Source organism: Mus caroli, unplaced genomic scaffold, assembly GCF_978045245.1.
Source record: "Mus caroli unplaced genomic scaffold, Mus_caroli_1 scaffold_4, whole genome shotgun sequence".
Taxonomy (NCBI): domain Eukaryota; kingdom Metazoa; phylum Chordata; class Mammalia; order Rodentia; family Muridae; genus Mus; species Mus caroli.
Window position 1 is genome coordinate 23,942,280 of NW_028227259.1, and position 16,092 is coordinate 23,958,371.

Consider the following 16,092-nt stretch of genomic DNA (forward strand, 5'->3'; position numbering starts at 1 on the left):
GCTTGAGACTGACTCCCAAACACCACAGAGTAGAAAGACACCCGGCCTTCAAGTTGTTCTCTGACCTCCATAAGCATATACCTCTCACCACACATGTGCTGGGGCATGTACACCCCTCATACATGCCAAAATAAACAAGAACATATATGCTGGAGATCTGTAAAGCTCAGTGGGCAGTGCTTGCCATGTCTGTGTGTGACTACTGGTTTTCACCCCCCACCCCAGAACCCACAGAAGTGCCAGGTTGGCATGGCATGGCAGCCTGCCTGTGACTCCATCGATGGTTCAGAAGATGGACACGGGATCCCAGGAGCAAGGTGGCTGGCTAGAGTAAGAGCCATTGAGCTTAGTAGGGTTCAAGTGAGAGACGCTGCCTCCAGAAGTGACACGAAAGAGCTACTGAAATAAAAAAAAAATGTTAAGATCTTTCACTAAAACAACAACAACAACAAAACCTACAACAGATAAGTTGGAGGTGTCAGCAGTAGAATGGCTGTCGGGTATTTACAAGGTCCTGGGTTTACTCTTTGGCTGAGGGGGTGGGGAAAGGAATACAGGGGCTGCTTTTTCAGGAGTGAATAGCTTAGTTCATAAGATTGAGGACCTGAGTTCAAATCCCCAACATTCATATAAAAGCCAGGCATGGGGCTAGGTAAGGTGGTGAACTCTTTTAGTCCAGTGCTGTGGAGGAAGAGGCAGGTGATCTGAGTTCAAGGCCTACATAGAGAGTTCCAGGCCAGCCAGGGACACAGTGAGAGAGACCTTGTCTCAAACAAACAAACAAAACAACAAATCAAAATCCAAAACCTAGCCAGGCAGTGGTAGCACACACTTGTAATCCCAGCACTTGGGAGGCAGAGGCAGGGATTTCTGTGAGTTCGCAGGTCAGCCTGGTCTACAGAGCGAGTTCCAGGGCAGCCAGAGTTACACGGAGAAACCCTGTCTTAAAAATTCAACAACAACAGCAACAACAACACAAAACCTAAACGAGTAGGCATAGAAGTAAGCGCCTGTTACCCCAGCACACAGGTAGCGACAGGGGCACCAGGGCTCGCTGGCCTGGCAGCTCTGGTTCATTAGGAGACCCTGTCGCAAAAAGAAAAAAAGAAGAAAAGGAGGTGCAGGAGATTGGAGGAAAGGCTTGTACGTGCACAGCACCCACACAAACACACACGGCTCTCTCTCTCTCTCTCTCTCTCTCTCTCTCTCTCTCTCACACACACACACACACACACACATGGCTCTCTCTCTCTCTCTCACACACACACACACTCACACACGGCTCTCTCTCTCACACACACACACACACACTCACACACACACACACTCACACACACTCACACACACACACTCACACACACAAACACACACACTCACACACACACGGCTCTCTCACACACACACACTCACACACACACACACACACTCACACACACACGGCTCTCTCTCTCACACACACACACTCACACACACACACACACTCACACACACACACGGCTCTCTCTCTCTCACACACACACTCACACACACTCACACACACACACACACACACACACACACACACACACACACACGGAGATGGGAAGAAGAGTGTGTGGAGAATGAGATCAATAACTCATTGTAACTATTGCAGTTATTTGAAGTTTTGAGAATCTCCGTCATGTAACTTTTCCCTAATCTTGTTTTGGTTTTCTGTGAAGTGTTCCCGATCTCAGGGGGGCAGGGTGGTGTATGTCTCTTTTCATCATGGAGAGTCACACACTTGGAGGAATTCTGTTAGGTCAAGTCTAGGCGAGGCCTGGGAAGCTGGGGGTTAACATTTTGTCCCTGGGAGCTGGGCTTTCCCACAGCTGCCAGCAATTAGGCTAGCTGGCAGCCTCCTAGGAAAATCCTGCTGCCTGATTAGGACTAATTGCTAGCCAGCATCTAAGTCCCCAATCGATAGAGATGGAAATCCATTAGGGAAAGCCTGGGCAGGCAGTGAGGCTGCCTCCTGAGAGTGTGTGGAGGATTCATGCACCAGTTAACTAGGCTCCTACATGGCACGATTCCAGCTGCACCCACCCTGCCAGCTTTGCTGGAAACCAAACTGTGTAACACTCTCGAGGTTCCCCTTTCGTCTCCCCGATTAGGGCTTGAATAAAGAAGCCTGTTTTTGCCCCCAAATGACACAGTGACCTGCCTTCCCTTAGCCCACTTAGTTTAACATTTTATGTGTTTATTTTTGGTATTTTTGTCATATGTCTGTGCAGAGGCCAAAAGAGGGCATCAGATTCCCTGGGACTGGAGTTATAGACAGTTGTGAGCCATCATGTGGGTGCTGGAAACGACCTGGGTCCTCTGGAAGAGTAGCCAGTGCTCTTAACTGCTGAGCCATCTCTCCAGCTCCTGTTCCTTTACAGAGTTTTTGTCCTTAAACTTGCAGTAATCCTTTTGCCTCAGCTCCTGAGTGCTGGAATGTGGCAGGGAGAAAGATGGCACAGCAGTACCATACCCCTCCCCCTCCTGAGACAGGGCCTTGTGGAGCCCAGGCTGGCCTTGAACTCTTGATCTTCCTGTCCCAGCCTATATACTAGAGTTACAGGTGTGTACCACCATACCCAGCCTCATTAAACGTAATTTTTGCCAGCACTCGGGAGGCAGAGGCAGGCGGATTTCTGAGTTCGAGGACAACCTGGCCTACAGAGTGAGTTCCCAGACAGCCAGGGCGACACAGAGAAACCCTGTCTCAAAACAAACAAACAAACAAACAAACAAACAAACAAAACCAAAAACATGTAATTTTTGTTAAAATGTTTGTTAATGTGTACTTACCCCAAGTTAGTACTGTCCAATTTGGACTTGTAATGCCCTGAAGGTGTTGCAGGGACCTCCCTGGACTCCCTGGAGGGCTGTCCCTGGTTGTGACTGGAAGGTGTGTGGGAGAGAGCTCCTACCCATCCTACCACCTTCTGGCTGAGCTGGACTGAGGATGTGCAAGTGGAAGCAAAGTGACAAACCTCAGGAAGCCCTCAGGAGAAAAACTTGCCAGCAACTCAATTCCTCCCTCCTTCTAGCTGTAGTTTGAATATTAAAGGTTCCCCATGGACCAGTGTGTTTGAAATGCCTGTTTCCAGTCTGTGCCACTGTTTTTTTGTTTTTTTTTTTTTTGGGGGGGTGCTTTTAGAACTTTGAGAAGGTAGAGCCTGTCACATATAACAACAGCAACAACAACAATACAAAACCTAAACAAGTAGGCATAGAAGTAAGCGCTGTAACCCCAGCACACAGGTAGCGACAGGGGCTAAGTGCTAGCCAGATTTCCAGGCTGCTTCGCCAGTGCTGCGTGGTGCCTGCACTGTGCCTTCCTCATTGTGGTGGATGGGACCCCCTTTAACCACGAGCCACAGTCCGCTTTCCTCTTGTCAGCTACTTCTTCATGTCATTGGCCAAGTCTAGAAACCAGCACTGCTCTTTTCACCCTGCCACTTCCTACATTTTCCTTCTCATCTGCTTCCAACGTGAATTTCCTGCAAACAAGGTGTAACTCTTTTATTTCCCCAGCGGAACCCTGGGACTGGCGGAGCAGCAACAGCAAAGGTGCCCGGTACCTGAAAGGTAATTGTTCCATCTTTATCTGTGCTCTTTATCTGAGACTCAAAGCTGACAGTTTATAGTCCATCCTGGAGGGAAGTCAAGGCAGGAGCTCATGGACAGGCCATAGAGGAGGACCGGCTTGCCTTCTATGGCTTGCTCAGCCTGCGTTCATACACAAACCAAGGCCACCGAGTTCTCCACACCAATCATGAAAATGCCATGCACACTTGCCCACAGGCCAGTGTGGTAGAGACATTTCCTCAACTGAGGCTCCCTCTTCTCAGATGACCCCAGCTTGTGTCAAGGTGACAGACAACCATCCAGGACAGAAGCCAAGGCAGGAACCTGGAGGCAGAGAGCACAGAGGACTCTGCTTACTGGCTTGCTCTCCCTGCTTGCTCAGCTACTGTTCTCATCCAGAGCCGGCCCACCAAGCCCACCCCCCCCCTCAGATAGCAATTAAGAAAATGCCCTACAGACATGCACACAGGCCTTATGGAAGTGCACCTCTGCTAGGCCTTCCCTGACATGGGCACAGGCCTTCCCTTCCTGGGAGGATCTAGGCTTGAGTGGTGAAGGAAAATCAAGTGGGTGGCACAGGATGGACTGCTTAGACTTACTATGTCTACTCTTGTGCTTTAGTTTCACACAGTTAGTGTGGGCGAATCCTGAACACCCAGAACCTCAGAGTTCAGAAACCATGGACCTCGCTTTACAGGAAGCCCCTGCATCTCAGAGCTCTGGCAGTGCGGCAGGGTGACTCAGGGGGCTGAAGGGCTCCTAGCCTTTCACTTTCCTTGGGGAGCACAATTCCCTGACTATTTTTCACTCTCCATGGTGGGGCACACTCCCCAACTATTTTTTTGCTCAGCACTGATTCCAGTTTCCTTATCAAGTCTTGTAGATTTATCTAATGAACACAGAATCTTAAAAGCCATAGTTTCAGACTAGAGTGATGGCTTGGTGGTTAGGAGCACTTGTCGCTGGGGCAGAGGGCCAAAGTTCCATTGCTAGCATCTACATTGTGTCTCGCAGCCATCCTTAACTCCAGTTCCAGGGAATCTGACAACCTCTTCTCTCACCAGGCACAAACATGGCACCTATATGCATACAAACACACACACACATGCATATATATGCATATACACACATGCAGGTAGAACACTCATGCACATACAAAAAGAAATGAAAACAACAACCAAAAGCCATGCTTTCTTTTGCAGTAAATAGGATTCTAGATTTGAAAATGCTCCACCCACCCTGTGAGGACAAGTGACACCAGACTGAAGTACTGATGGTAAACAATATTACAAGAGGGACCAGCAGGGGACAGCTCAGTGAATAAAGGCTCTTGCTGTGCAAGTGTGGGACCTGAGTTCTAATCTCGGAGCCCACAGAGAAGCTGAGGGAAGAGCATTTGCAATCCCAGTGCTGCTGTGGGGAGATGGGAGTCTGGAGAAGGAGGTTCCTCAGAAGATCTGGGGCCAGCTTGAAAACGACCTATCTCAAACAAGATGGAGGGTGGTCCTTGGATCTGCACACAAGTGCTATGGCATGTATGTTGCCACATGCACACAGGAATGCACACATACAGACACACACACATCATGTACACATGCTTCTCTCTTTCTCACCATGTATACACATGTACACACACCATTTATATACATGTACACACATACACACCATGTACACACATACACAGATCCTTGAGAGGCTGAGGCAGGATGATCTCCACAAATCTGAGGCAAGACTGGGCCACACAGTAAGTTTCAGGCCAGCTTGGACTACAGTGTAATACCTTGTATAAAAAATTGGTTGGGGCCAAGGATGAAGAGGACCTGAATTCAGATCCTAGAACTCTTATTAAAAAGCTGGGCAAGGTAGTGTGTGATTATAATTCCAGCATTGGAGGCAGAGATAGAGGATGCCTCTCTAGCCAGGCAGCCCAGGCTAAATAGTGAGTCCAAGGGAGAGACCCTGCTTTTCTCTTAGGGAAAACATATAAACAAATGAGTTCTTGCCTCCACCACACACAGGTGCACCTCACCACAGGAACACACACACACACACACACACACACACACACACACACATATACAGAGAGAGAGAGAGAGAGAGAGAGAGGAGAGGAGAGGGGAGGGGAGGGGGGGAGTGTGGGAGGGGGGAGGGGGGAGGGGGGAGGGGAGGGGATGGGAGGGGGGAGGGGGGAAGGAGAGGAGAGGGGAGGGGAGGGGAGGGGAGGGGAGGGGAGGGGAGGGGAGGGGAGGAGTGCTGGACATGCTTAAAGGGTTTCATTCTTCCTACCTAGAGGGCAACTTCAAAACTCAACATTTTAAAACCTGGCACAGCACTCCTCGACATTTAACTGAAGACAAGTGTTAAAAAAATTCCTTCCCAGGTCCCCCATACCTCCCAAAAATTCATTCTGGGCAACCAATGAATTCACTGGGCTTCCTAATGAAGCATAGGTGAAGGGTTATTTCTGGGTGTCTGTGAGTCACACTGCAGTCTTTACCCAGCAGGGATGAGGGCTTCCCCATAGCACATAGACAGAGCCCCTGTGCTGGTCTTTCTAACCTATATACTCTAGCCCTTTCCTGAGGTCAATTTGTGTTTTCTTGATTGAGACAGGGTCTTATCATGTAGTAGTGCGTGATGGCTTGGAACTAACTATGTAGACCAGGCTTGCCTCAAGCTCAGAGATCTGCCTGCTTCTGTCTCCGGAACACTGTGATTAAAGGTGCACACCACCCTACCAAGCCTTATGATGTGGCTTTTCAACATCTGAGAGAACACTGCCTACTTCATGTGGCCAAGTGTTCTCCCTAACATGGTGTGCTTAGGTTTAGCTCTCACCTGTAGGCTCTGAATTAAATTCACACTTGCAAACTTCAGAAAGGAGAATGTTTCTTGCTGCAGAAATGCAGTGAAGTCTCCCAGAGGCCCTGGAAACCCTTGTCTGTGAAGTGAGGATGAAAAACCGATGCTTACTGGTTTGACTAGTTTTTTTTTTATTTTTAATTATGGATGAGCACGTGTTTCTTTTTTATTTTTAATTATGGATGAGCACGTGTGGTATGTATGCATGTGTGCAGGTGCTGGCAGAGGCCAGAAGAGGGCGCTGGAGCTCCTGGAGCTGGAGTTAGCGGGTGGCCATGATGAGCCTTCCCACGTGAGTACTCCTTGCCAACTTGGGTCTTCTGCAAGAGCAGAGTCTCCAGCCCCTTGTTTGATCATTTCAAATGAGGTGAATTTGTTTCTGCAGAGAACCTAAGAATCCCCTTTCTAATGGCGATCTGCTTGTCCATTACAATACCTCATTTGTTCTAAAGGAAGGTGGCTGAGTCCTATTTTGTGTGGTAAAATAGCAGCTCTGTGGGCTAGTACAGAAATAAAGAGGCATCTCTAGAATAGATCACAGAGCAGCCTCAGAGTCTGGGGCACCACATTCCCCGTGGGATCTTTAGGAGCCATCAGACTAATTCCAGAGCACCGTTCAGGAGCCTGGAAGAAAGGCATAGTCCCAGGTCCTGGGTGTGAAGCTAAGCCGTGTGCATTTGAGCAGGAACCCGGGCTCATTTGCACGGCCACTGAGCTTAGAACTATTGCTGCAAAACAGCAAGACCTGAACCCCAAGTGCCCACGTGGTCATGAGTACTTTGTCCTAGGAAGTATCTGGATCGGGATTTATGGTCACGTAGCAAAGCAATCCCTTCTGGTCTGTGTTAGGTCACAACGACTTTAACTACTCAGTCAAGGGCTATTTATTATATTCTTCTGAGCCAGGTTCCAAGACACGTGTTACATAAACGAAGATGTGTATTTTACCCTTAGTTTCTATAACTGGGAGACAGGCTAGCCTGGAGAGAGGAAGTGGTCCCAGATATCGTGTTGGACTTGTCCTTCAGTGCTGAAGTTCCACGGTGTGCCGCCCACCACGCACCGCCTTGCCAGCTTCCCTGGAGGATAGAACCCAGGGCCCCCAGCACGCCGGGCAAGTGCTCCAGCACTGAGTCATAGCCCTGGCCTCTAATACTTTAATTTAATAGGCCTTATTAGATTTTAGCATGAAGAGTAGGACATGTTGCTTTAATAAGCCTCTCACTCACCCAAATGTGAAATGCATGTTTTCATACGAAACCAGGTTTGTTCTTTCTCTCCGCACCCTGCTCTTCATTAGATGAGTCCAATTTAAATGGCACATTGAACATTTAGAATAGTTCCAGAAGCGCTCTGCTAAACACATGCAGCTACAAAGCTGAGCACAACATTGAGCACGGGGAAAACAACAATTGTGGGCGTGGACGGCTGAAAACTGCGGCTTGCACACACGCAGGCACGTACACAGAGAACCCCACCCTCGTGATCTCAGGGCAATCGAACAGTGTCGCTGGCCAGAAACAATCTGCTTCCTAACTCTCCAGCCAACAGCCACGAATGACTGAGAGCCTCCTATGCAACAAAGCAACAAACTCAGTGCAAGCTATAAAAGTATAGGATTGAAAACTAGTTCTCTGGGAACTAACTGGGAGGTTAGCCAAGTGAGTACACAAGTCTCAAATGGAGGATGCTGTTAAGTTTGCAGGGGTTAGCTCTGTCAAGGAGGATCAGAGAGGCCTCAAAGGACATGAAGGATTTGAGCCAGGCCATTTATTTAGTTTTGTTTATTGAGTAGGGTCTCAGATAGCTGAGGCTGGCCTTGAACTTGCTCTGTACCTGGGGATGAGCCTGAGTACCAGGGCCTCATGCCTCTACCTCTCAAGTGCCCGGATTCAGCCTTGAACAGCTCAGTAGACTAAGTTAAATACAATCATAGAACCCATGATTTTCAGTCCTGAGGGAGATAGTCGCTCTCATGGTCGCTCCCTTAGAAATGTTTTCTCGTGAGTTTGGGGTATCTGGGATTTGGGTCTGAGGTCTAGATCCGTCACTGTCCCACTCAGGCATTAGCCACCACATAAAGAAAGCCATGCACACTTGGACGCTGCTAAGCTGATCAAGGCATGGGAGCTTTCTCTGCTTACCTGGGGAGATGCTAGTGAATTAGTCTCATTGCCTCACCGGGGGTCCTTCCCTCACGGCTTTGGCCAGGAAATGACATGGAGGTGTGCTCCCCACTCCCCATATTGTCCTGGTTCATTATGCCCTCTGGGGTGTGCTCTTCCTATAGAGGGAAGGCCTAATCAACACTGCTGGCAGATGGATTATCTAAAACTATCAAGCAAAGCTCTCTGGCCCAACCTTTTCTAGATTGCCAACAGAATAAATACCCGGTAGTGAAAGAGGGAAAATAAAGAAGTGGAGATTTAGAAACAGCTAGGCTAGGCACATTGTAACAGTAGCATGTTTTGCTACTGTTTAGCAGCAACCTGGCTTGGAAGCAAAAGTCGAAGTAAGGGTAAAAGAATAATTTTGTGGGGATTTTCCTTTTTCTTTCTTTCTTTCTTTCTTTCTTTCTTTCTTTCTTTCTTTCTTTCTTTCTTTCTTTCTTTCTTTCTTTCTTTCTTTCTTTCTTTCTTTCTTTGAGATAGGGTCTTATTATGAAGCCTTGGCTGTCTTGGAACTGGTCTATACCATGGCTGACCTCAAATTAATAGGGATCTGGCTTCCTCAGCCTCCTGAGTGCTGGGATTAAAAGCATGTGTCACCATGCCCAGCTAATTATTTATATTCAGTCTTATGTGTATGGGTGTTTTGCCTGCATGCATATCTGTCATCACATGAATGCAGTGCCCAGAGGCCAGAAGAGAGTTTTGGATCCCTAGAACTGGAGTTATAGATGGCATCTGTGGTTTTGAGAATTGAATCCAGGTCTTTTGCAAGAGCAAGTACTATTAACCACTAAGCCAACTCTCCAACCTGTGAACATTAAGATTTTTTTCATATTATATAGTTAGTTTGTGTGTGTGTAGGTGTGACCTACCATCCATGTATGGAAGTCAGAGTGACGGAGTTGGGCCCTGAGGATCGAACTCAGGGAATCAGGCTTGGCTGTTAAACCATCTTGCAGGCCCAACATTTAATACAAGAAAATTTGTATGCAAACCCAAGTGCTCACAGGGGACACAGGAAAGATGACTGGGCCAGGCTTGAGTTAGGGGAAGCCAGCAACAGCTCTTTGGAGAAAGGGACATGCCAATTGGGTCTAGGACTATATACAGGTCTGACTGGAAATCACCCTTAAGAGAATGACTGCAAATAGATGAAGAACATCATGATGTCAGATATTTTTCTCAAAATGATTCCATTGAGGTAGAAAAATGCATGCTAAATTATAAGATGTGACAGACTGAGGTGTTCCGTTTGTTTTTTAATACTTTATTTTTTATTTACCACTGAGATTCACATAACCTAGGTTGGCTTGGCTTGTTCTCCTCACTTCTGCCTCCGGAGTGTGGGGTTGCAGGTGTGTGGGGTTGCAGGAGTGTGGGGCTGCAGGAGTGTGGGGTTGCAGGTGTGTGGGGTTGCAGGAGTGTGGGGCTGCAGGAGTGTGGGGTTGCAGGAGTGTGGGGTTGCAGGTGTGTGGGGTTGCAGGAGTGTGGGGTTGCAGGAGTGTGGGGTTGCAGGTGTGTGGGGTTGCAGGAGTGTGGGGTTGCAGGAGTGTGGGGTTGCAGGTGTGTGGGGTTGCAGGAGTGTGGGGTTGCAGGAGTGTGGGGTTGCAGGAGTGTGCTGCTTGCTGAACTTGCTTTATGCTGTGTTGGAGATTGAATTCAAGGCCTGGGGCAAGCTAGGTATGATGTATACCAACTCAGCAGCTTTGTCTTAGTCAGAATTTTATTGCTGTAAGGAAATACCATGACCAAGGCAACTCTTATAAAGGAAAACATTTAATTGGGGCGGACTTACAGTTTCAGGGATTCAGTCCATTATCATGGTAGGAAGCATGGCAGCCTGCAGGCAGACATGGTACTGGAGACATGGTACATGGTATTGAGAGTTCTACATCCTGATCTGCAGGCAGCAAGAAGGGAGGAACTAGACACTGGGACCAGCTTAAGCATCTGAGACCTCCAAGCCCACCCTAAGTGACATACTTCCTCCATAAGGCCACACCCACTCCAACAAGGCCACACCCACTCCAACAAGGCCACACCTCCTAATAGTGCCACTCTCTACTAGTTTATGGGGGCCATTTTCTTTCAAGCTACCACAAACGATATAATATTTCAGAAATTACTTACTATCATCTGTGGTGTGTGTGTGTGTGTGTGTGTGTGTGTGAGTCCATCCGTGTGTGAGTACTTTCAGGCTGCTTTCATATTTAACATTGATATAATTCCAGGCTAGTACAAAGCTTCCTGAAACATTGAGTAAATTAGCACAGAGAAGTTAGCATTCCTACACCAAACAGCTAATGTCCTGTCAGAATATGACAGAACTACACTTGACCTATTGTTTTGTCCTCTTATGAGAAATTCTGGAAACAGTCAGTGGAATAATTGTTTTTAATGAGTCTAAAGGAGTTATTTTTAATTCTGTGGCTGTGTGTGGATTGGTGTGGGGGGGGTCGCTGTGGAGGGCAGAGGCATGAAACCCCCTAGGGCTGGAGTATCAGGTAGTTGTGAGCTGCCTGTGTGGGTGCTGATGACTGAGCGTGGGTATGAGAGCATGTTCGCTCTCTCTAACACTCTCGAAATGGCTTAAACCATTATAATGCTTAAGAAAACCTGAAAGAAGAATTTATGAAATTCTTGGGCAAATGGATGTATCTGGAGAATATCATCCTGAGTGAGGTAACCCAATCACAAAAGAAGTCACTTGATATGCACTCACTGATAAGTGGATATTAGCTCAGAAACCTAGAAAAGCCAAGGTACAACTTCCAAAACACAAGAAAATCAAGAAGGAAGATCAACTCATGGCTACTTCATTCCTCCCTAAAATAGGGAATAAAATATCCATGGAAGGAGTTGCAGAGACAAAGTGTGGAGCTAAGATGAAAGGTTGAACCATCCAGAGACTGCCCCACTCAGGGGTCCATCCCATAATCAGCCACCAACAGACACTACTGCATACTCCAGCAAGATTTTGCTGAAATGACCCTGATATAGCCTGTGAGGCTTTGCCAGTGCCTGGCAAATACAGAAGTGGATGCTCACAGTCATCTATAGGATGGAACACAGGGCCCCCAATGTAGGAGCTAGAGAAAATACCCAAGAGCTGAAGGGGTCTGCAACCCTATAGGTGGAACAACAATATGAACTAACCAGTACCCCCAGGGCTCATGTCTCTAGCTGCATATATATCAGAAGATGGCCTAGTCGGCCATCATTGGGAAGAGAGGCCCCTTGGTCTAGCAAACTTTATATGCCCCAGTACAGGGCCAAGAAGTGGGAGTGAGTAGGTAGGGTAGCAGGGCAGGGGGGAAGGTATAGGGGACTTTGAGGATAGCATTTGAAATGTAAAGGAAGAAAATATCTAATAAAAAGAAAACCTGAAAGAAGATGTAACAATAGAGTTAATATCATTTAAATTTTTCTTTAAAATGCCTGCAGTTAACATGCATTAACAGAATATAATACATAATTATTTACAAGTTGGAAAAAGATGGTCTTGGTTTGTTTATTTAAGACAGGGTGTCATTGTGTAGCCCGGTCTAGGCTGGACTTTGTATCACCTCCTTATCTTCCCTCCCAAGTATTGAGATTACAGACATGTGAGGCTGTGCCTGACTAAAATGAGCTTAAGTAGCAGTAACAGTTCTGGGAATTTAATCTAAGGAGTTAAACATAGCTGTATGAAGAAATGTTTACATATGAGTTGTCCTGATCCATGTCATCCAGAAAAATAACACATGACCCTTCCATGTGAGCAATGTGTGAAGTGTGAAGTGGGGGTGCAAGAGAGAAGGGAGACAGCTCTTCTGAGCCTCAGCTAGGCGCAACCCCTTCAGCAGATGGCAAAGTAGCCCTGCTGGATCTGTCCCAGCCGCAAAGGCTTTCTAGAAGCTTGCAAACCTCATGACTCCCTAACTTGCAAACCCAGCACCGTGTGGATGGGGCTGGGACGTCCCGTTGCCAGCTTCAGATGTGTTCTAACTCTCACCCACCATGGCTAGAAAGGCCTTAGTGTGCTTTGGTGGCTGAACCTGGGGACACATCCAGAAGCAGTTGCTTTTAAGCAGAGACAGCTTCAGTGGTTCTTTGAGCTGGATCTCTGCCCCGTTTGGATGAGTGTGCACACTTACATGGGTGGTGGCCTTTCCTAGGCTCCCAGTACTTGGTCTGCCTCTGCCCTGTCTCCCACTCGAAGCTTACTCTCCTTTCCTGGGCATTACAGATTTCCCTCCTCTTTTTGCTCCACCTGCTGCTCTCTGTAGACCTGGAAAGCTCAAGCAGGGACCATACCACCACCTCCATACTGTGCTGTCATGGAATTTCCTCCCCCAAACAAATTCATCCCTCATCTTTGAATATGGCCTCACTTGAGTGCTCACGTTCTGGCAGAGTGCAACACCTGTGGCCTCTGGTCCAGTTCCTGGGGGAGCTCACGGACTCCTTGGCCTCCTCCTGAGCTGGGAATTCACCGGCTGCATTTCTCCTGGCATCCTGGGCGTTTGTTCCCCATCAGAACAGCCTGTTAATCTAGACTGATGGTATTCTATTTCCTAGCCCTTGGTAAGAATCTGTCAAAATGCCCCTAAAAAACAAGCTCAGAGGCCACAGCCAGGCAGTCACACCAGTGGCCGCATGTTTTGGTCCAATGTGTAGGAGTTACTGTCTCACCTTTGTGACCAAAGCCCAACAAAAATCAACACAAGGGAAGAAAGGTTTGTTTGGGTTTACGGTTTGAAGGACTAGTCCTTCATGAAGAGCGTCAGCCAGGGGCTGGTGAGGAATGGATGCTCCTGGAACCAGCCCTCTCTCTCTTTTTGTTTTTTTTTTTGTTTTTGTTTTTTTTCAATCTAGTCTGGCACATCGGTCCATGCGTTGCCCACATCTGGGGGGAGTTCACCCCTTTCAGTTAAAACTCTCTGGAAACATCCTGATAGATACATCCAAGGTATAGCTCTGAGGTGATTCTAAATTCTTCCAAATTCTAGGATTCCAAATCTTACCAAGTTAGCAATCAAAACCAACCATCACATCTATTTTCATCAACAACCCAAACCTTTAGGTTGCATTCAGCAGTCGTGATGCAATCACAATGTTTCTGCACTGGAGACAGGGGCTCACGCATCCCAAGCTGCTCCTGAACGTCTTATAGAACCCAGGATGACACTGAGCTCCTGATGTCCCCGTGTCCCACCTCCAGTGTGTAACACATGCTTATGGAAGACTAGAACCCAGGGCTTAATGCATGCTAGGCAGATGCTCTACCAACTGAGCTACATCCACCACTCAACCTCAGAGCTTTTTAAATTAATTATTAACTACTTGGTGCTGTGAGATCACAGGGGAAAACTGTCTCAAATTTAAACTTATATGTACACATTTGTTGCAAATATGTGATTTGGCAAAAGCCAATAAAACATGATCAAAGTAGTAGTATAGTAAATTAGATTAAAATTTCATGGGGAGGAATAGAAATAAAAACTAGGACTAATATAAAATTCTGACTGTTAAACACAAGCTTTACCTTCAAAATTTACTTTGAATTTTTTAATGTGGCAATATACATGTGTGTTTACTGTGTTAATCATATTAAATGTGGTAAGCACACATACATCATTGTACAGACAACTTAAGAATCTCTTCATCTTGTAAAGCAGGAAATACACACCCATCAAACACTTCCTCGTTTGCCCTTCCTCCAGTCTGTGGCAATCACCCTTCTTGCCCACTTCTGAAAGGTAGGTCTTGTAGGGTATATTTCATAAATATTTTATTTTAAAATGTTAGTATGGGGGCTGCGGGGATGGCTCTGCGGCTAACAGTGCTTGCTTCATAACCACTCCATAGACCTGGAATGTGGGTGGGTCCTAGCACCCACATCACAAGCCTGGTCTCCCTCACACCTATAACTGCAGCTCCAGAGAGAGGCAAAACAGGAGGATTGCTGGCCATGCTGGCTCCCAGCCTGGCACAGAAAATGCGAGCTCCAGATTCAGGGAGAGACCTTGCTCAAAGCACAGGTGGAGAGTGGTAGCAGAGGACGATGGTGCCTTCTGGCTTCCAGGTGCACAGAGGCACAGATATACACACACGTGTGAGTGCAGAGACACAGTCACACAACAAACAAATATGCTAATATGCCAGGAATTAAATAACTTGGCATAGAGTAAACTAATAATGATACATTTAAAAAAGTCAAAGGTTTGAGTGAATGTATAATTTTTCAAATTTCTTTTAGGGAGAGTGGGTGTATGGTGGTTAGAATATGCTTGTCCTGGGGAGTAGCACTATTAGGAGGTGTGGTCTTGTTGGAGAAGTATGTCATTATTGGGGTGGGCTTTGAAAGAGCTTCCTCCTAGGTGACTAGAAGGCAGTTTTCTTCTGTTTGTCTTTGGAACAAGATGTAGAACTCTCAGCTCCTCCTGAGCCACGTCTGCCTGGACACTGCCATGCTTCCTGTCATGACGCTAATGGAATACTCTGAACCTGTAAGCCAGGCCCAATTAAATGCTGTCCATAATAAGAGTTGCCTTGGTCATAGTGTCTCTTCACAACAATGGAAGCCCCAATTAAGACAGGGAGGAATAAAAAACCTCAAGAGCTTACCTCGGTTTCTGCTTCACACATGGGATTAAATGATGCTCACTGCAGTGCATCAGCAAGAATCAAAGGTCTTGGTATCAGACCTGGTTGGCTGGCCTCCAACTCAAGGCAATCCTCCTACCTTAGCCTCCCACATGCGGGGATCTCAGGCACCCATCACAGTGTCCAGCTCAAGAACGGCAACTACTAATACCCAAGTGTCCATCCCAACCATACCCTCCCTTGCCTACAAACTTTATACATGAGTCTTAGTGTTCTAATAGAGACACCATGACCATGGCAACTCTTACAAAGGGAAACGCTTGACGCTTGCTTACAGTTTTAGGAGTTTAGTTTACCATTGTCAGGATGAGGAGCAGACAGGCAGACATAGTGCTGGAGAAGTAGCTGAGAGTGCTACATGGGGATCTGCAGGCAGCAGGAAGAGAGTTATATTGGGCCTGGCTTAGGCTATTGAAACCTCAAAGTCCACCCTCCAATGACACACTTCTTCCACATGGCCATAGCTACTCCAAGGCCACACCTCCTAATCCTTTTCAAGAAGTGCCACTCTCTGAAGACAATGCATGCAAATACATGAGCCTATGGGGGCCACTGTTTTTCAAACCACTCCTACCTATATTTAGATTTTCTTTTTTTTTTTTTTTACAAAAAAATTTACTTAACATTTTATTTTGAACTTATTTTTAGACTTACTGTGCATGTGGGACTATGCAAGTATATGTGGATGTAAGCCACAGGTAACACTGAGTATCTTCCTACATTATTTTCCCCTTTATTTTTAATCAATAATCAATTAATCAATAAATTAAATTTATGTGTATAAATATTTTGCCTAAATATTTGTCTGGATGGC

At 46.8% G+C, this 16,092-nt stretch overlaps 1 protein-coding gene across 1 annotated transcript in view; it reads right to left on the minus strand.

Moving 5' to 3' along the window:
- Positions 1-321: 321 nt before the first annotated feature.
- Xrcc2 (X-ray repair cross complementing 2) overlaps positions 322-16,092 on the minus strand; it is a 41,220-nt gene continuing 25,449 nt past the window's right edge. Inside the window, exon 4 of the mRNA XM_085836528.1 lies at positions 322-396. Coding sequence (XP_085692654.1) covers positions 347-396 — 50 coding nt within the window. The 3' untranslated portion in view covers positions 322-346. The remainder of the gene's footprint in view (positions 397-16,092) is intronic.